Source organism: Eleutherodactylus coqui, chromosome 11 (genome assembly GCF_035609145.1).
Source record: "Eleutherodactylus coqui strain aEleCoq1 chromosome 11, aEleCoq1.hap1, whole genome shotgun sequence".
In the NCBI taxonomy this organism is placed as follows: Eukaryota; Metazoa; Chordata; class Amphibia; order Anura; family Eleutherodactylidae; genus Eleutherodactylus; species Eleutherodactylus coqui.
The window spans coordinates 36,566,179-36,588,362 of NC_089847.1; the positions used below are offsets into that span (position 1 = coordinate 36,566,179).

At 49.7% G+C, this 22,184-nt stretch overlaps 2 protein-coding genes across 2 annotated transcripts in view; both read right to left on the bottom strand.

The window, feature by feature from the left end:
* The window catches only part of PHAF1 (phagosome assembly factor 1), a 51,852-nt gene extending 49,459 nt beyond the window's left edge, over positions 1–2,393 (bottom strand). The window contains exon 1 of the mRNA XM_066583793.1: positions 2,348–2,393. The gene's annotated coding sequence lies outside the window, so the exon portion shown is untranslated. The remainder of the gene's footprint in view (positions 1–2,347) is intronic.
* A 9,372-nt stretch (positions 2,394–11,765) lies between these two features.
* The window catches only part of CBFB (core-binding factor subunit beta), a 32,415-nt gene continuing 21,996 nt past the window's right edge, over positions 11,766–22,184 (bottom strand). The window contains exon 6 of the mRNA XM_066583805.1: positions 11,766–19,445. Within this exon, the coding sequence (XP_066439902.1) occupies positions 19,383–19,445 (63 nt within the window). The 3' untranslated portion in view covers positions 11,766–19,382. The remainder of the gene's footprint in view (positions 19,446–22,184) is intronic.

Genomic DNA, 22,184 nt, shown 5'->3' on the forward strand with positions numbered 1-22,184 from the left:
AGAACAAGGTACGCAGGGACGCCGGCCGCGGTCAGAACTGGATGCCGCTACAGGCTCGTGCATGCGGAATCCAACCCGTCCGTGAGAGACCGGCCTTTAGATAGGTCATCCATATCAAATCAGTGGGGGTCCGACTCCCACCGCCACCGCCGATCAGATGTTTGGGGGAATTTGGGCGCTCAGCTGAGAGTTGCAGCCGTTCTGCTGTACACCACGCAGTCTAGTGGCTGTGCCTGGTATTACAGCTCATTATAATGGCACTGAGGTCTTGTGACCAAGAATGTCACCTCACAGACTAATGACAAGGCCCCCCCCCCAGGAATGGCTGAGATGGGAATACGGCTCGTATGTGGTGGCTGGAAGTACAGCACCAGGGCCATGTGCTATACTATACGGCAGGAGAGCCACGCGCCGGCCACCATACTGTACAGCAGCAGAGCCACGCGCCGGCCACCATACTGTACAGCAGCAGAGCCACGCGCTGGCCATCATACTGTACGGCAGCAGAGCCACGCGCCGGTCATCATACTGTACGGCAGCAGAGCCACGCGCTATACTATACGGCAGCAGAGCCACGCGCCGGTCATCATACTGTACGGCAGCAGAGCCACGCGCTATACTGTACGGCAGCAGAGCCACGCGCTATACTGTACGGCAGCAGAGCCACGCGCTATACTGTACGGCAGCAGAGCCACGCGCTATACTGTACACTGTACGGCAGCAGAGCCGCCACCATACTGTACGGCACCAGAGCCACGCGCTATACGGCAGCAGAGCCGCCACCATACTGTACGGCAGCAGAGCCACGCGCTATACGGCACCAGAGCCGCCACCATGCTGTACGGCAGCAGAGCCGCCACCATACTGTACGGCACCAGAGCCACGCGCTATACGGCAGCAGAGCCGCCACCATACTGTACGGCAGCAGAGCCACGCGCTATACGGCAGCAGAGCCGCCACCATGCTGTACGGCAGCAGAGCCGCCACCATGCTGTACCGCAGCAGAGCCGCGCACTATACTAAACGGCAGCAGAGCCGCGCACTATACTAAACGGCAGCAGAGCCGCGCACTATACTAAACGGCAGCAGAGCCGCGCACTATACTAAACGGCAGCAGAGCCGCGCACTATACTAAACGGCAGCAGAGCCGCCAACTATACTAAACGGCAGCAGAGCCGCCACCATACTATACGGCAGCAGAGCCACGCGCCAGACGCTATACTATACAGTAGCAGAGCCTCCACCATACTATACTGCAGCAGAGCCACGTGCCGGGCGCCACGCTGTACGGCACCAGAGCCGGGCGCCACGCTGTACGGCACCAGAGCCGGGCGCCACGCTGTACGGCACCAGAGCCGGGCGCCACGCTGTACGGCACCAGAGCCGGGCGCCGGAAGCCACGCTGTACGGCGCCGGAAGCCACGCTGTACGGCACCAGAGCCGTGCGCCACGCTGTACGGCACCAGAGCCGTGCGCCAAATGCCACGCTATACGGCACCAGAAGCCATACTGTACAGCACCAGAGCCGTGCGCCGGACGCCACGCTATACGGCACCAGAGCCGCGTGCTAGACACCATACCATACAGCACCAGAGCCGTGCGCCAAATGCCACGCTATACGGCACAAGAGCCGTGCGCCGGACGCCATACCATATGGCACCAGAGCCGTGCGCCATACCATACGGCACCAGAGCCGTGCGCCATACCATACGGCACCAGAGCCGTGCGCCAAATGCCACGCTATACGGCACCAGAGCCGTGTGACGAACGCCACGCTATACGGCACTAGAGCCGTGTGACGGACGCCATACCATACGGCACCAGAGCCGTGCGCCAAATGCCACGTTATACGGCACCAGAGCCGTGCGCCGGACGCTATACTATACGGCACCAGAGCCGCCTGCAGGACGCCATGTCATACGGCACCAGAGCCGTGCGCCGGACGCTATACCATACGGCACCAGAGCCGCCCGCAGGACGCCACGCCATACGGCAGTATTAAAAGTCTGTAACAGCAGATTGCGCACATTTTATATATTTCTGGGAGTTGCACAAGTATTGGCGCGCTGCATATATATAATCACCCTATAATCCCAGCTGGGATCTTACAGGATAGGCAGAGGGGTGAGAAAGCCCTAACCTGACAGGACATGCTGGGACTTGTAGTACCACGACAGGTCGTAAGCCACAGGTAGCCCCCGTCCCCCGTGTATGAGGTAAACAGCCGCCTATAGGAAGCAGCCTCCTGTGCAATGTCCCTGCCAGCAAGGCAGCAGTCTGAGGAGCCCCCTGTGTGCCCCCCGGTGCCCGCGGGTCAGCAGCCACCCGCACAATACACGGCGCTCACCTCTGTTTATGTTCTTCTCCCGGTCGCTGCTGCAAAACTTCCGGTTGTGAGGAGCACAGCCGTAAAGTGATACTGAGCTCCGCCTAGCGGCAGGAGGAGGCAGTGCGGGGGATGGTGGCCGCTGTAGGGGAGGGCTGTGAGGAGAGGGGAGGGGAGTCAGCCATGGAGCAGGAAACTTGTAGCAAGAGCCGGTGTGAGGTGTCACACTGCAGGCATGGCAGGGGGCACATACTTTTCAGGACTGCCAGGAGGGCCAACCTTCTGGGTCACATTGGAAGAAGAACGCTTGTCTTGGCCACGTAATAAATACGCAAACACGAAACGCGTCAAAATTCCGTATGTGGAATTTTGCCCGTCCGCCTGCGATACACAACAGACACTGCGGCAGAACGCCAATGATTTTGTCGCAGTTTTTAGAGGCAGCATTTGCAAATGTGAAAATTCCGCCATGTGAATATATCCTTAGTCCGGAGTCACATGACTTATTCGCACGCACGCTGCGCAGAGAATAGAACCCACAGACCCAATGGGTCCGCTCACTAGCGCGTATTTTGCACAAGCAGTTCCGTCGCATGAAAAAAAATCCGTAGCGTGTTCTATTTTCCAGCACATTAGTGCGGGGGGATAGAACATATGGAACTAATTAGGCTAAGTAGCCATTTCGCGGTAAATTGCGATTTTGCGCGATCGCAATTTTAACATTACAAGTCCCATAGACCCCTGCAGAGAAAAAAATGCTGCGAATTTCGCAGGGAAAAAAATCGCCAGTGGGTGGGCGCCCTAAGACTGGCTTACACTATCCTAACAAAATCTGATCAAGAATCAGAAGTAGTATTTCTTTTTCATATGTCAATACGTGGTGGGTCTTCTTTCGCCTTAATAACATCGGATACTACCTGTGGCATACTTTCTACTAACATCTGATACACTTCAGCTGGTATTTCCCTCCATTCTTCCTGTAAATGTCTGTAGAGTTCTCTCAAAGAAGATGGACGCTGTTCATATTTCCTGACCTGATGTTCTAGTTTGTCCCAAAGATGGTCAGTCGGGTTCAGGTCGGGACTCTGTGCAGCCGGTCCAATCGTGGAACATCCATACCCTCAAAGCAATGTAAGACAGCGTTGATTTGTGCAAAGACTGTTGTCTTGCTGGGAGTAGGGATGATTTTTTCCAGAGTATTGCCACATTGTCAGCAGCAGATTAATGTCTGGAATGTCATTGTACACCTCTGTGCTACTACGGTACAACCAGCAGACTGTGACCATGCCCCATCACCAGACCATAACGGAGCCACCTCTGTAATTAACTGTTGGCACAACACACTCAGGTAAAAGGCGTTCCCCAGACATCCTCCACACCCAGGTACAGCCATCTGACCTGAAGATGGAGTATGGTGATTCATCACTCCATAGAATGTATTCCAATTGCTCAAATGTCCAATGACAATGCTCCTGGCAATCCAGCCGTCACCCCAAACCACAAGCTTCTGCATTAGTCATTGTGCACATGACCACTCAGCACTGTGTATTAGTATGATTCATTTCACACAATGCATGTTGCTTTGATTGGCCAGTGCTGCCCACACGAGCAGTGGTGACCAGTCAGAGTAGCATGTAGTGTCTTAGACTAATGATGTATACCAATACACAATGTGCATCTGATGTCCAGTAGCAGAGGGTCGCTTGAAGTGTCCCAATACATCAAACTCTAAAATCCTTCATCCCTTTATTACCTTGTTGATCCCGGTTTCGTCCTTGTAACAGAGCAAGCATGTGCAGATCTTCACCGCTATTTCAGGTAGCCTTCCGGCCCTGTGAGTACAGAAATGGCCGCACTGCTTCTCTGGCTAACTGATCCACACTATGTATTAGTAAGCATCGGTAGCCTTAAGACACTGTATGCTGCTCTGACTGGTCAGCACTGCTCGTGCGGGCAGCACTGGCCAAACAAAGCAGCATGCAGTGTCTGAGGCCTCACGTCCACAGGGAAATTATATTTAGCAAATCCGCACGCCATAGGAAAACATTTACCATCCGCAGATAATTAAATAGCCGCGGATGGTATTTTAAGGGCGCCAGAACACGAGCGAAAATTCCGCGGTGGGATTTCCCACGGAATTTCCGCCGCTTGAAGCCTGCATAGGATTGCGTTCGCAAACGCAATCCTATGCAGACGGCCGCGGTTTGGCTGCGCGGCAAACAAACCGCGGCATGTTCTATGTCACTCACTCACCCGCCGCCGGCTGCCCGGCAAGCCGGCACATCAAACAGCCGCGGGCGCAGGTGAGTACACGCTGGTCCCTGCAGGCGCTCGGGTCGGGTCCCACGGCGAGAATCCTCGCCGCCGAATCCAACCCGCCTGTCTGCAGGTGGCCTAAGTGATTTGCGGGATCTCACGCGTGTGAAAAAAAATGCGACATGCTCCATTTTAGTGCGAATCATGCGTGCGGGAGCTCATATCACAATTGATCTCCAGCATGAAAAAAAAAAAGACAATTGTAGTGCATTCGCAGCAGATATCTGCGCGGGCCTGAATTTCCCCGTGGACATGAGGCCTTAGATTAAAACACAGTCATTATCATAAAAACATGCAATTTTTTGCCGCAGTGGCTAAATTTGCTCCTAAATGGTGCAGACTTTGCTGTGGATTTTCGGCAGGGTCTGTGTGGACATTCTCCACCTCATGGCTTGTACTGTCAATTCTACAGAATTTCCATAGTGGAATCTGTTGCTGAGGAACGCAGCCCTTACAGTACAAGCCATGCGGACGAGATCAGACTTTAAAAAGTCTTATCCAGGAGCGAATGTCAGTCTACGCAGCCGCGGATTGTGACAGCGGGCTTTAGTCTACGAAATGCAGAAGTTGAAAGCTGCGGCAAATCCAAAGTAAAATTTGCACTATTTAGGTGTGGATTTGGCTGCTGCGTATTCAGTGCTGACTTTCCATTGTGGAACGCCTGGCCTGGTCTGTGTGAAGGCACCCTTAGCCTGTGTTCACACAAGGATAGAGATGAGCGAGCGTACTCGGAAAAGCACTACTCGCTCGAGTAATTTGCTTTATCCGAGTATCGCTGTGCTCGTCCCTGAAGATTCGGGTGCCGGCACGGAGCGGGGAGCTGCAGGGGAGAGCGGGGAGGAACGGAGGGGAGATCTTTCTCTCCCTCTCTCCCGCCCGCTCTCCCCTGCTCCCCGCTGCGACTCACCTGTCAGCCGCAGCGGCACCCGAATCTTCAGGGACGAGCACAGCGATACTCGGATAAAGCAAATTACTCGAGCGAGTAGTGCTTTTCCGAGTACGCTCGCTCATCTCTACACAAGGAGGATTTTGCTGCTACTGTAAACGCTTTGAAGTCAATGGAAGCCGTCCCTGCCGCGGCACTTAAGCATTGCGGAAGTGTTGCAGATCCGCATCATCACCTAGGCCATAGCGCAGATAAATCTGTACCGCATATGTGCAGCCGACGGCACATTGACATACAGAAGATAAGACTTCTGCCAGGTACGCAGGGTCGCTGGCAGAGGGCACGGGGCGATTCTGTGCAAGATTTCCCACATGGAATCCATGCGTGTTTACATGAGGCCTTAAGGAGTGTTTATGAGCTTCTCTGGATGTTGTACATAGAAGCACACTTCTAATCAACTACATTAGGGCTCCTACACACTGACGATCGCGATATCGCCCCAAGGAAATTGTGGCAACATCACAGTTGTGTTCACATGATTTTTGAGTGCCAGCGGTACTTTGTGAAAAATCACATATCGCATCCCTGCCACCTGTGAGTTTCTTGCACAGTAAAATCGTGCGATATTACGGCATGGCGCGAAAGTCAATAGGAGTTTCTAATGTTAAAAACGCATCACACGAAAATTGCAAGTTTATGCTTTGCGGTAAAAAGGACGCTGCATAGGGAAACATGGGCTAGGAAAAAACGCAAAACACAGAAAGATGGGACAGGTCGCGATATTTTTTTCACGCCACATCGCATCAGTGAAAACATCGCAAATGGGAGTGAAACCATTGAAAATCCTTGGTTTGATAATTCTGTGTTTTCACTCACTCTCGCATTGCGTGATTTTATTGTCAAAGTGAAGGCTCCCTTAGGTGGGCGCTAAAACTAAATCATCATGGGAAAGACCAAGCCCAGTGAGCCCAGGAGAGACCGCCATGAGTCAACTGAGCCCAGGAGAGACCGCCATGAGCAAAGTGATCCCAGGAGAGACCGCCATGACTCCAGGAGAGACCGCCATGAGGCCAGGAGAGACCGCCATGAGCCAAGTGAGCCGAGGAGAGACCGCCATGAGCCAAGTGAGCCCAGGAGAGACCGCCATGAGCCAAGTGAGCCCAGGAGAGACCGCCATGAGCCAAGTGAGCCCAGGAAAGACCGCCATGAGCCAAGTGAGCCCAGGAAAGACCGCCATGAGCCAAGTGAGCCCAGGAAAGACCGCCATGAGCCAAGTGAGCCCAGGAAAGACCGCCATGAGCCAAGAGAGACCAGGAAAGACCGCCATGAGCCAAGTGAGCCCAGGAGAGACCGCCATGAGCCAAGTGAGCCCAGGAGAGACCGCCATGAGCCAAGTGAGCCCAGGAGAGACCGCCATGAGCCAAGTGAGCCCAGGAGAGACCGCCATGAGCCCAGGAGAGACCGCCATGAGCCCAGGAGAGACCGCCATGAGTCAAGTGAGCCCAGGAGAGACCGCCATGAGTCAAGTGAGCCCAGGAGAGACCATCATGAGCCAAGTGAGCCCAGGAGAGACCGCCATGAGCCCAGTGAGCCCAGGAGAGACCACCATGAGCCAAGTGAGCCCAGGAGAGACCGCCATGAGCCAAGTGAGCCCAGGAGAGACCGCCATGAGCCAAGTGAGCCCAGGAGAGACCGCCATGAGCCAAGTGAGCCCAGGAGAGACCGCCATGAGCCAAGTGAGCCCAGGAGAGACCGCCATGAGCCAAGTGAGCCCAGGAGAGACCGCCATGAGCCAAGTGAGCCCAGGAGAGACCGCCATGAGCCAAGTGAGCCCAGGAGAGACCGCCATGAGCCTATAGCTGATGCATTGGGTTTCAGGATGCAGGAAAAATACCACATTTATTGTTGCCACAGTATTCCAGTTGCTTATAACAAGATACAGCCGAACAGAAGTTCTGAAGTAGTTTTTTTCCTTTCTCTGTTACAGTTTGTAGCTCAGCCACACGATGGCGCTGTATCACCTTTGGAAAAGACAAATCGATTAGTATCTCATAAACAATTCCCCATTATTTGTACAGTGCCTACAGAACTGTAGTGTACGCAGTTCCTCCATCTGATCTCTCCACCTGCGGCGCCGGTACCATCTGGGTTGCGCCAGAATTGAGTTTTCAAAAAGTTGCAGAAAAGTTTACAGGTTGCAAAAAGTCTTAATACATTTGGACCCTCACACTAGCGTGAAAGTCGTATGAGATTTGTGCGTTGGGAGACAAACAAATCTTGCACATTTGCAATGTTTTCCTGTATGGCACTGCGTTGCCATGCTACACAGGGGAAAGAAAAAAGTTGCATATTCTTTTTGCCATATCGCTCATTGTTTTCAATGGGTCCAGCAATAGTTTCGGCCTTATTGAAAGCAATGGGAAAACTCTGCGATCCCCTGCCGCAGCTGTGACAGCAGCGCCGGGGGATTTTCTTCACCCCTGCAGCGATGCGAGGCTGCTTCTACAGTAAAATGCCTCGCATCCAGGGGCTTCACATGGATTGCGAGGGCGATATCGGGCCGCAACTCATGGTCAGACATCGCCTTCGCCAGAGTGAAGGAGCCCTGACTCTGGGTAAATTATTGAGCCTGCCGCATGGAATGCTGATCAAAGAAAATGTCCCGCTATCTGGCAAGCCTTTAGATGCTGCTGTGAATTTACAGCAGCATTTAAATCCCCCCAGTGGCTCCCTCCCCGTGATGAAATCACGAGGTGTCAACCGGGTGACATGGCCCCCGGAGTGCCATATCTTTCTGCCTATTAAGACATGTCGGTGGCACATCTTAATACCATGCTGGCAGAAATACCATATATTGCAATACTGAATAACACATTATTTATTCTGCAAATTGCATGCCACAAAAAAAACCCCAAAAAACATAATGGCTCTTTTTCGGTCATTCCGTCTCCAAGAAGGATGACATAAATAAATCAAAAAATCAATGGATAAATAAAACTTATAACGGTCAGAAGAGGATGTTAGAATTTTTTTTCTAATACTTTATTTTTTATAAAAATAGTACACAAAAAAACCCATAAATTTGGTATTGTCGTAATCATGCCAACCCACAGAATAAAGTTGTCTCATTTTTGCCACAGTGTGAACGACACCATAAAAACAAGACCCCCGCCCCCAAAGATGGCGGGAGTGCATTTTTTTCATTTTGCTCCACCTTCGAAACTTTTCTATGTTTTCAGGACATTATATGCTATATTGAATAGCACCATTGAAAAAATGCAGCTTGCAAAAAACAAGCCTCAGGAAAAATAAGTAAGGATTTTTTTTTAAGTAGGGGGGAAACATCAAAACTGGAAAAAAAGCGAGTTAAAACATGGCGATCCATAAGAACTGGATGTATGAATTTAGACCCCACTAGGTGTGCGGAGCCTGTACCGTGGCACATATAGTTCCTATGGAGTCATAGGCACTCCGTGTGCCAATATGGTTCCCTGGGTCTGGTGTAATTATACCACTTGGCATGTCCGGTACATATGGTGAGCTCTATAGCTATGAACTACCTCCACAACACTGAGGTGGGTGATGAGGCATGGCAAATTCGATTTTAAGGGGGCCATAAACATGTAGATAATGCCTTTTATTGACTTGTTGGGTGGCACTTGCTGTAACAGCCCCACAGGATCAGAATAGGTGGTAAGGTATGTAATGTAATCACCTAACAGGTGTGATGCCACACAATATCCAGTCTAGCTTGAACTATAAACCCACCTTCCCAAAGGGTTAACCCAGTTCAAGGTCGGCCACCACAGTAAAAAGGGTGTGGGGTCTCCTCAGCAGCCCACCCCATAAAAAGTAGTCCTTCCAAGGGGCCGTAAAGAAAAGGCAGTCAAAAAATGCAACAATAGGTGCTGAGGATAGGGACCTCCGCCAGAAACGTAGTCAAATATAACTAGCAATTATGGGGGGAAAAGGGAATGACCAAAAAGCACAATTCTGGCGTTGTGTTTTTTTTTTCCTGGACATTCACCATGTGGGTAAACAATGTGTTACTTTGATAGGCGCAGCGATATCAAATAGGTTTCTGGGTTTTTGGTTTTGCCTTTATGGTTTTTTTTGTTTTTTTTTAATAAGCTAATTACCTTTTATTTTTTCTAACAATTAAAAACACTTTTTAAAAAAAATTCAGTCTTACTGTTTTTTTAGTCCCCTTAGAGGACTTGAACTTGCAATATTTAATTTCTCCTGCAGTATAAGGAAATACCGTAGTATTACATTATAATGTGATCAGACAGCCATGGCTCGATAGGCAATCAGCCATGGCAGCACTGGGGGCCCAGACTGCCATGTCAACCGAACGGCACCTCGTGGTCTCACTGCAGGGAGGAAGGGGCGTGTGAGACCCCGCAAGATCCGTCGGGGGATTTAAATGCCAGTCAGAACTGTCAGCAGCCTATAGAGGATAAACAACCACTTGCTCTCTCTTAGTTGCCTCCTGCATCTGAGCTGCTGTCCTGATCCGAGACCCCGACTCTTCACTGAATGGAGAGCAAGCAGGTAGAACTGCACAGCAAAGTAGTTAATACCGGTCAGCAACTTGTAGCAGTCGGTCGGAGCCCTGCAGAGTCGTGTCGGAGCCCTGCAGAGTCGTGTCGGATCACAATGAGTTCTGTTACTAGATGCAGGAGGTCACAGATCTTGTGAGAGCTGCAGTGTCGGCACTAGCGGAACCCAGCTGTCAGGTTGGTACAGCATAGTGGACTTACCAGGTCTGATGGCTACTTACTGTACAGAGCTGAAGCAGGAGGGGGAGCTAGGAAAGCAGGACGAACAGGCCGCATGTATTAGGCTCATTCACACAAACTTTAGTTTCTTTTGAATGGATTTACATGAGCAGCATCTTCTATAGTTGGGTGTTCTTGCAGAACGCATTGCCCTTTGATTTCAATAGGAACCTTAAAAGAAATCCTATGGAATGGACATACCATGCGATGACATGCGACCGCAACGTGATTTTTCCCATTGAAAACCATAGGAAGCAGTTGGTACTTTTTCATGCACGGCAATGTGAATTTTAAGCAAAAAACGCATTGCCATGCGGCAAGGATCGCACATTCACAAGTGCGATATTGGGCCGAACTTTCTAGGCCCAATATCGTGCTCGCCCGTGTGAATGTAGCCGTAGGACTCTTTCACACAAGCGTAAATCGGCCAGCCGTTATATGCTACGATCTGATGCATTGGATTCCGTCAGCTGCTGCATGGGCTCCTATGGGAGCCAATGACCGTGGCTGGAGAAGGGAGGGAGTTTAGCAGCGTGACTGCTAAACTCCCTTCCCCTTCTCGCCGGCTGTTTGCAATGGGAGGGGGCGGAGCTAAGCTCCACCCCTCCCATTGCTGGCTGTGGACAACAGGCGGAGAGGTTGCTTAGCTCCACCCCCACCCCCACTGCAAACAGCCAGAGTGAAAGAGAGAGGAGGTGAGCCGGCGAGGGAAGGGGAGGCAACGGCCTCGGTGTTTATGCGCCGGGGCCGTGCCGTCTGAACAGGCGTACAAACGTTAGATTTGTGCACCCGTTCACGCATTTTTATGGCGCCAGCGGGCGCATGTAGAAACGCCTACGGCCGTGTGAAAGGCACCTTGCTAAGCCACAACTGCACTTCCTTTAATCTGTCTGTTACTGGAGACCGACATCACTTGACAACAGGCAGTGGACAGTAGATTAGAAGGAAGGGAGACCCCTAGTGGGCGAAACTTTGGTGCAAGTTTTCGGGCAGAACAAGTTAGCTCCGGTAAATTAGGTAAGGCTCCTTTTAAAAGGAGCGATAAGTACTTCACACGAGCGAACAGTTAGGCCCTTCGTTCAGCTTATACAGGCAGATCAATTGTTTAGAATTGTGTTTGCAAATCGGCCATATTCACTGTACCAGTGATCGACTAAAGGATCGCTGTTCATTCACAACGTCCAAACTACTACTTATATACCTGAATAAAACGGACAAACGAGAAGCAAAGAAATTCTCGTTGGTCATTCAATCATTGGCTGGGTTAACACTAAATGATTAGCGTTCAAATTTGCAACAATTATATATATATTTTTAACAATATCGTTCCGTGTAAAAGGGCCTTAAATTACAATTCTGCAAGGTATGGCGTTGGCTATCATTTTACCATTAAGTCTGTTGAAACGACGGTAACCATGTAAGCATGGCTGAATGTACGGAGACAGGAGTGCGGGTATTGTAGACAATCAGGCGTTTATTAAAATCCATCAGTGTACAGGTAGACAAAGTCATACAGTATCCACTAGGACAACATACAAACATACACCACTTAAAGCAATTAACCGTTCAGGTGCTGGGTGACCTGCCGCAGACCTCATAAAGCCATTTTATGGTCATCCAGGTAGATATATATATTTTTGGTGAAAAGGTGTCAGGCACCCAGCCTTTGGAGATGATGCTCCATGTGATAGTACAGAAGTGTTCCAGCCGACTACCAGAGATCAGAATCAATGTCACGTAACAATAGTAAGAAAGCTGCCACAAAAGTAACAAAAAGACAAAAAAAAGCTCCAATAATGAAATGTCTGCACCGTTTGGCTGAAATCCGTATCCTTCAATTGATGGGATTTACCTTTGTGTAAGTGAATGGCTGAAACGGATGTACAATAGACTGTAGTTACCAAAAAAACCACAAACCGCGGAACTGGCCGACAGGTAGAGCGACGATTGTCAAGCCGATCTAGCAGGAATTTTTTTTAGGAAAGGTTCTCCGTTATGCATGGCTGAAAAAAAGGGGATTGAAAAAAAAAAAAGCCACAAGTCAAAAGTTGACTTGGTAATACAACATCAGCTCATTGGTTCATACAGCGCTCTACTGCAGCCACCGGATGTGCTTGAGGACAGGCAGTGCAGCGCCGTCTGCGTGACAGTAGTTGACCAAGTTTCGCCATTGACCGTAACTGTTAAAGGGAACCCGTCATGTCCTACCAGCACCGTAAGCTAAGCTAATAGGCTCATAGGACAGGAGCTGCAGAGACCAGGGGTGTGCCTTTTATACTCCCCCCAACTCCACATTCCTCCGCCGTCCACCTGGGGAGCCACCGCTCGGTGCACTGAGTAGGCTCGCCTCCGCGTCCTGCTAATTATTTAAGAGGTTTTCTGAGTATTTATATTTTTCATTAAAACGGGAAGTAGAATAACCAAACCGTCATATACCAACGTCTTCGCACTCCCAGTCATTCCTCCGTGCCGATGCTTGTGTACAGGCTACAATCCCACCCCATTTACAGATCACAGGCACTGATCAAGGGGAAAAAAACTACTCGGAAAACTCCTTTAAAACCGCCATTTGTTAGGCTGGTCTTAATATTATCCCCGTTGGTGCACGACCACCCATTATTTGAAGCGCACAAGCCTCTTCATATATTGCACACATCTCGAGTCCTCTGCGGGCCTACACAGAAATACACGCCAGGTCCGATGTGGCGGAATTACCTGCTATAATGTAAACCAGTTTCTGGAGTAAACTATATATAAAATGCGTTGGTACGGGGCGGCTATGCCCCCCTCTCCAAGTTACACCTCATGTTCGGGAAAGTGTTGTAGAAGTCACAAAATTTAGCAATAGGTTTTACACCGGGATCTGATAAAAAATTCTTTATACATTTCCTTCTCTGTTGCCCAAGTAGAGACAAGTCCGCTCACGGCACAGCTTCCCAAGCAGAAGGCAAAAGAACAGGAAGAGTGTGTGTGTGTAAGGGGGGGGGGGGGGGGGAAAGCGCACTCCTTCGGACTGCGTGGCCCTGTCCTGCGAGACCCTTAGACCTAGCTCAGGGTGCTCATAGGACATGACAGGTTCCCATTAATTACTGCATTTTTCTTTTGTTTGGCCACCCAAAATGACATATATGCAGTTTTCCTAGCAGTACCTCACATATGGATTTCTACAGCACATATGCCGCTTCATTTGGGCAACCTACCTAGTAAATGGCAATTGCCGAGGGCTGTAGAAGCGGGTCAGATGCTGCATGGATGTTGCAAAAATCATTAGTAAAAACCTGCAGGAAAGGTCTGAAATCTTAGCAACATTTCCCAGTTGTCCTAGAACATACTAGATTGGAAGTTGCATTGAATGGCTTCAGTAGCAGCAAGAATGCACATTAAAGGTCCGGTCACACTTTACGCTTGTGAATTTTGATGCCGATCGACAGCGGAAATTTGCTACATGTGGGCATAACCCGAGGGTATAGTCACATGGGGCAGAGTGGTTGCAGAAACTTTGGTGACTGGTACGTTTCTGCAACAAACCTGCCGTGTGAGAATATAACTTTATAAAGCCAGGCAGTTATAAAATAACATAAACCACCCTAAAAATCTGAAGTGTCAGATTCTTCAGTAACAGCAGTACCATCTACATTATTATCACACTAAGAATAAGGCTGCAGGCCAAGATGGAGAACGATGCCTCCCAACTATAGATTTTTTTCCCCGTTCTCTATGGTCACAGTAGAGTCAGGTGAGCTAAACCTAGGGGTGTAATAACCAGCAACCCAAGTTTTTTTTACCTTTTCTTTAGTAACATCATCAGGCCTTGTGTCCCTAGCAACCAATCTGTCATCAGGCCTTGTGTCCCTAGCAACCAATCTGTCCTCAGGCATCGTGTCCCAAGCAACCAATCTGTCCTCAGGCATCGTGTCCCAAGCAACCAATCGGTCCTCAGGCATCGTGTCCCAAGCAACCAATCGGTCCTCAGGCATCGTGTCCCAAGCAACCAATCGGTCCTCAGGCATCGTGTCCCAAGCAACCAATCGGTCCTCAGGCATCGTGTCCCAAGCAACCAATCGGTCCTCAGGCATCGTGTCCCAAGCAACCAATCGGTCCTCAGGCATCGTGTCCCAAGCAACCAATCGGTCCTCAGGCATCGTGTCCCAAGCAACCAATCGGTCCTCAGGCATCGTGTCCCAAGCAACCAATCGGTCCTCAGGCATCGTGTCCCAAGCAACCAATCGGTCCTCAGGCATCGTGTCCCAAGCAACCAATCGGTCCTCAGGCATCGTGTCCCAAGCAACCAATCGGTCCTCAGGCATCGTGTCCCAAGCAACCAATCGGTCCTCAGGCATCGTGTCCCAAGCAACCAATCGGTCCTCAGGCATCGTGTCCCAAGCAACCAATCGGTCCTCAGGCATCGTGTCCCAAGCAACCAATCGGTCCTCAGGCATCGTGTCCCAAGCAACCAATCGGTCCTCAGGCATCGTGTCCCAAGCAACCAATCGGTCCTCAGGCATCGTGTCCCAAGCAACCAATCGGTCCTCAGGCATCGTGTCCCAAGCAACCAATCGGTCCTCAGGCATCGTGTCCCAAGCAACCAATCGGTCCTCAGGCATCGTGTCCCAAGCAACCAATCGGTCCTCAGGCATCGTGTCCCAAGCAACCAATCGGTCCTCAGGCATCGTGTCCCAAGCAACCAATCGGTCCTCAGGCATCGTGTCCCAAGCAACCAATCTGTCCTCAGGCATCGTGTCCCAAGCAACCAATCTGTCCTCAGGCATCGTGTCCCAAGCAACCAATCTGTCCTCAGGCATCGTGTCCCAAGCAACCAATCTGTCCTCAGGCATCGTGTCCCAAGCAACCAATCTGTCCTCAGGCATCGTGTCCCAAGCAACCAATCTGTCCTCAGGCATCGTGTCCCAAGCAACCAATCTGTCCTCAGGCATCGTGTCCCAAGCAACCAATCTGTCCTCAGGCATCGTGTCCCAAGCAACCAATCTGTCCTCAGGCATCGTGTCCCAAGCAACCAATCTGTCCTCAGGCATCGTGTCCCAAGCAACCAATCTGTCCTCAGGCATCGTGTCCCAAGCAACCAATCTGTCCTCAGGCATCGTGTCCCAAGCAACCAATCTGTCCTCAGGCATCGTGTCCCAAGCAACCAATCTGTCCTCAGGCATCGTGTCCCAAGCAACCAATCTGTCCTCAGGCATCGTGTCCCAAGCAACCAATCTGTCCTCAGGCATCGTGTCCCAAGCAACCAATCTGTCCTCAGGCATCGTGTCCCAAGCAACCAATCGGTCCTCAGGCATCGTGTCCCAAGCAACCAATCGGTCCTCAGGCATCGTGTCCCAAGCAACCAATCGGTCATCAGGCATCGTGTCCCAAGCAACCAATCGGTCCTCAGGCATCGTGTCCCAAGCAACCAATCTGTCCTCAGGCATCGTGTCCCAAGCAACCAATCTGTCCTCAGGCATCGTGTCCCAAGCAACCAATCTGTCCTCAGGCATCGTGTCCCAAGCAACCAATCTGTCCTCAGGCATCGTGTCCCAAGCAACCAATCTGTCCTCAGGCATCGTGTCCCAAGCAACCAATCTGTCCTCAGGCATCGTGTCCCAAGCAACCAATCTGTCCTCAGGCATCGTGTCCCAAGCAACCAATCTGTCCTCAGGCATCGTGTCCCAAGCAACCAATCTGTCCTCAGGCATCGTGTCCCAAGCAACCAATCTGTCCTCAGGCATCGTGTCCCAAGCAACCAATCTGTCCTCAGGCATCGTGTCCCAAGCAACCAATCTGTCCTCAGGCATCGTGTCCCAAGCAACCAATCTGTCCTCAGGCATCGTGTCCCAAGCAACCAATCTGTCCTCAGGCATCGTGTCCCAAGCAACCAATCTGTCCTCAGGCATCGTGTCCCAAGCAACCAATCTGTCCTCAGGCATCGTGTCCCAAGCAACCAATCTGTCCTCAGGCATCGTGTCCCTAGCAACCAATCTGTCCTCAGGCATCGTGTCCCTAGCAACCAATCTGTCCTCAGGCATCGTGTCTCTAGCAACCAATCTGTCATCAGGCATCATGTCCCAAGCAACCAATCTGTCATCAGGCATCGTGTCCCTAGCAACCAATCTGTCAAATCAGAAATGCCATAGAGCCAAAAAAAAAATAGCAGAAAGGCTTTTCAGAAGTTATCAATGTCTTTGGCACAGGGGCATTAATCATCTATTTGCAAAATTATATTTAGGTGACGGACCTATTTAAAGAACTGGATTACATATAATCTATACTGTTCTCGATAAGGTGAGCTGCTGATCACAATGGTGCGTCTACAGCAAGCACTCGCTTTAGTTTTTATTGCCATACTATAGACGGTGCAGGCTTGGGAGGAGCAGCATCATGCCTGTCTGCGGCACCAGAAGGAGCTTCACATTGGTTGGTAAACCATATTGATGTACCGTACAGACGTACCGCCAGACAGACGTACCGCCATACTTTGTGAACGAGGATCTCGACTTACAATGTTGTTAATAAAGAAATATGACAGAGGTGTGTGGTCCAAGTCCGGCCGTGCCCGGGTGCCCCTTATCTGCTCTTAGTTCAGGGGGAAACCTGTATTATACTCAAGACAGGAGTGATCAGAGAGACTCCATGCTAGAGGAAGGCGGGCTGACAAACATTATGTGTATTATTATATACACTCCCTTCAGGTATTCCGTCTACCACAATAGACGATCCTTGTGCTCTGATTAGTGTAATCATTTACTTATATCAATGGCACAATCACACAGAAAGTTTCATTCCATCCCACAACTCCTTCTAGGGAGGGATCTTTTTTCACAATCAGTGTATGTATATGTGTGTACACACTCGCACTCACTTTTGGTAATATGCCTCCTCTAGGAGAAGCTGTCGGGATTGAATGAAACTTTCTCTGCGATTGTAACATTGATATAAGTAAGTGATTACAATGTCAGAGCTAAAGGATCATTTATTGTGGAAAACTGACCCCTTGAAGGCCCTAGTACCCTGCTGTACCACCTCTAGCTTGGATACAAGATATGATACGGGCAGGCATGGAGGCTCTAGTACCCTGTTGTACTGCCTCTAGCTTGGATACAAGATGTGATACAGTTTGGCATGGAGGCTCTAGTACCCTGTTGTACCCCCTTTAGCTTGGATACAAGATGTGATACAGACAGGCATGGAGGCATACAGGTTCTGTATATTATCCTGCAGCATATCACTCCACATTTGCTGTAACTGAGCCAGATCGTGCAAACTGGTCGGCTGTAGAAGTTGGCGTTCCAGATGGTCCCATACATGTTATATTGGTGATAAATCTGGCGACCGGGCAGCCACAGAAGTGTGACAATGTTGTGGGGACATTCCTGTGACCCCCTTGTGTGTGCAGCTGAGCCGCCATGAGAGGAACACATGTGTCTGCAGGATGCCCTGAACATATCGCTGAGCTGTCATTGTCCCCCACACCACTACCAGGGGTGACCGACTGATATGTAACTACATACTGAGTTTTACATAGATATGCAGTTACAACACCTATGCCTAGCAACTAGTCTCCAATTCCTTAACTGCACCTGTTCGCCACACAGGAGGGCAAAAGTCGGATGCAGATTTCACTATAAATTCTGCGGCACATGCGTTGCAAAATATGCAAGTTTTACATAAAGCTATTGTTGTGGATTTGCTGGAAATGTATTATAAGAAGTGAAATTTACAGTAAGGCCTCATGTCCACTGGCAAAATCGAGTTGCGTATTCCGCTGTGGATTTCCACTGCGGAATCCGCATTCGATTTTGCCCATAGCCATCCATTAGCCATCCGCAGGCAATTAAATTGTAATTTGCACCCGCGGATGGCATTTTAATGGATTTGCCTATGGAAGCCATCCGGTCCCGTGGTATACCCACAGCTGAATTTCTGCTCTCCGGCGTGGGAGAGCAGGAGTTCAGAGAGGAAAAAAAAAAGAGTGCACGGCGCATGCGCGCAGCACGCTGCCGGCGTGCCGAGCGCATCCACCGGGCACAGAGAAAGAAGATCCGGCCACGACGGACAGGAACCCGCAGCGTCCGGACAGGTAAGAAAATTCTATTTTCAGGCCTCATGTGCCCGGGAAAGGAGGGTCCCGCTGCAGGATTCTGCATGGAGAATCCGCGTGGGCCCGAATTTCCTAGTGGACATGAGGCCTAAGAATGGCTATGTTGCAGCCCTACCAGTCCTTCGATAAATCGTCACACACTACGGATACGTTACAGCAACGTGTGGATGAGATTTTTAAAATCTCACGTTTTTAGCTACGCTTCTCAGGCGATCGCGGTTCTAACTGGACCGTTCCAATAGTATTGAACCGAGACTAATTGTGGAAATGAATTGCAACAATCCCTGTTTTTGGAGTACAACGATGGTGCATCTACCTAAAGCTACGTGCACACTTACAAGAGTGCGGTAAGAGTTTCCACCGGAGGTGCAAGTTTTTCTTGACCTTTGGTTGTCCTACCTTCCATGAAAATAGGATGCACACAGTTACCCATGATTCAGCAATGCTTCGCGAGGTACAAATAATTATAAAAACATGAAGTAAATAACAAAAAAAGATATACAATTCAAAAAATAAAAAAAAGGCATCAAAGTGATTGCAAAAGAGTTAATCAGCCAAGCGTGACCCCTTTCTGCAGCGAGAGGTCCGGTAAGAAGCCCCCGTATGCTGTAACAGTGCTGCCTTTAGAATTGACCTAACACCAGTACGATAGTCGCACTCGATAAAGTACCCAACAGCAACAAAAAGCATAAAAATTAAAATGAACTGTAACGAAAAACATTCTTAAAAAAAACACTATTGACCTATTTTATCAGCAAACTGTAAATAAAACCTACAGCCGCCTGAGTGCACATCACATGCGGCTAAAAGCTTGCATAGACAAGAGGGAGGGGGGAGTGAAGGAAGTGAACCGTTGTTGGAGGGTGCAGGCAGGAGGCTTCGCAATGGAGGGCTGAGATGAAATGGTCAAAGGCTTGTATTCTCCCTGGTCTCGCAGATCACTGGAATAAGGGACGCTGGGAGGCGCGGGGGTCAGGCTTAACGTAGCTTCAGGTCATCGCCACTGCCCAGGCCGGAGGTGGGATCCTGTTGCCGCCGAGCCTACACCAGAGAGAAATTCTGTTTAATGTTAAAAACAGAGTGGTAGACATATGCAAGTGTAGAATAAAGGATACACAAAAAACTCATAAAAGAGGTCAGAAGCCATACTGAAAGACAGGGGGGCTTTGGTAAGATAAAGCAAATCAACGTTCCAGAATGACTTCTCCTTGTATAACTTTAAAGGGTCAGTCATAGTGATGAGCGAGCATACTCGCTAAGGGCAATTGCTCGAGCGAGCATTGCCTTTAGCGAGTACCTGCACGCTCGAGAAAAAAGGTTCGGGTACCGGTGGCGGGCAGGGAGCTGCGGGTGAGAGCGGGGAGGAACGGAGGGGAGATCTCGCTCTCCCTCTCTCCCCCCTGCTGACTGCTGCTATTCACCGCTCCCCCGCGCCGGCACCCGAACCTTTTCTTCCGAGCGGGCAGGTACTCGCTAAGGGCAATGCTCGCTCGAGCAATTGCCCTTAGCGAATATGCTCGCTCATCTCTAGTCAGTAACTTTTCAACAAACTTGTGCTTATATGATCGTCAATGTGATAACCAGGAAAAGTGCTAATCACTTTAATTACTTGAAATAAGTTTTTTTTTTTCTTTGTGCTGGAGACTAGACATGAACGAACTTTTGAAATGTTCAGTTTGGCCAGTTCGTCGAGTTTCAGGAGAAAGTTTGGTTCAGTCTGAATTCGTTCTAACCGAACCTTGACCAATAATACTATGATTGTTAGCATTGTTGCCTCGTAGTGCTGGGGTTCCAAATTCAAATCGGACCAAGGCCAACATCTGCGTGGAGTTTGCATGATATGCCTACGCTCGTGTGGCTTCTTCTTTATAATAATCATTATTATTGATACAGTGCATACATTTATTGTGGAGAAGGAGGAAGAAGCATGGTGGCTCAGTGGTTAGCACTGATGCCTTGCAGTACTGGGGCCTGGGGTTCATAGGTGATCAACGGGCAACATCTGCATGTAGTTAAATAAAGGGGATTAGTAAGAAACTCAGGTAGAGCATACAAACTTCATACAGATGTTGTCAGATTTGAACCTAGGATGCCAGCACTGCAAGGCAACAGTGCTAACTGCTGAGCCACAGGTTTGAAAAAGCCTGAGGTTCGGGTTCGCCACAAACTGAACTTTTAGCAAAGTTCAACTTGTTTGGTTCGCTCAAGACTATTGCCGATAGTCCAGTCTCCCTTCCTCCTAACTTGCTGCCCATTGCTTGTTGTCATTTGAAGTATTTCTTAAGTAACAGAAACACCTTGATGGATTAAAGGAAGTGTGGGGGATGGGTTTGTTTGCTGCCATGTAATGTTGTCTATAAAGAAGGGAGTGCAGAGGAGGAGGCTGCTGCAGAGGGAGACACACAGACCTTGTGGCAGATTCTAGCAAGTGATTTACTGCACTGTCGTACAGCTGCTGAAATCACATATACACTGCTCAGTGCTGCTGTATACTTATGAGGATGTTCTACAGAGAGAGATGAAGAGCTTCTGTTCTGCTATATGTGCTGTGTATGGGAGCAAACATAGCAACTAGTCTACACCCACCAGCTCAGTGAAAACTGAGAGTTAGGGCTTATTCAGACGACCGTATATCAGCCGGGTTTTCACGCCCGGCCGATATACGGTGTCCCTCTTTGCAGGGGGAGGAGGCTGGAAGAGCCGAGATCAGTGCACTGAGCTCTCACCCCTTCGGCACTATTTTCAATGGAAGGGACCAGGGCGGAGCTAAGTCCTGAAACTTAGCTCTGCCCCCGTCCCGCCCCTCTCACTGCAAATAGTGCCGAGGGGCAAAGAGGGGGCGGGAGCTCAGAGCACTGCTCCTGGCTCTTCCAGCCTCCTCCCCCTGCACAGAGGGATACCGTATATCAGCTGGGCGTGAATACCTGCCCGATATACGGTCGTCTAAATAAGCCCTTAGATATATAGCCTGCAGAGAGGAAAACTGGTTAAAAAATACTGAATACAACTCACATAATGATCAGATATGGTGCTACTCCTCGTACACAGCAGCTTATTCTGAAAAGTCACCTGAAAAGGTAAGGTACACCTTAACCCCTTCCCGACTACATAATGTAAACATAAGGGTGTATGGAGCAGGTCAGGGAACATAGTTGGCTCCCTACTCAGTCACTATTAGCTGTTTTTAACAGCTGATGTGATCAGATTTAGCTCTAATTCGGGGGCGCCGGGGGTGAGCGGGGGGTTGCGGTGGGAGGGAAAGAGAGAGAGAGCTCTCTCCTGCTACCCCCCGCTCCACCCCGCCTGCCCCCCCGAAACTTTTCGCCCAAGTAGGCAGTTACTCGAAAAAAACGATGCTCAATCAAGTAATTCCTCTAAACGAGCACAATCGCTCATCTCTAAACACTACATACATTTGGCATCAGTGAAATCATACCGGCCCATAGAACAAAGGTCACGTGTCCTTTTTACTGCACTATGAACATTGTGAACACTAACCCCCCAGGCATTTGAGACGGACTTTAGTGTTCCTCAATGAGAGGACAGTCAGAAAAATAGGTGACAACCTGATCTCCACTTTATCCCACCTTTTTAATAGTGATTTTAGCAGCACTATTTAAACTTAAGCAATTAACTTTAGACTAATTTATTCCCACCGACTTCTAGTGGAATGAGATTCTAGGGACAAGAAGTTACACGTCTTGAAAGGAGTGAGAAGTGTGATACCAGGGAGTCAACGTGCAGAAATAAGCTGGCAACTACTACAAATCCACTACAGAA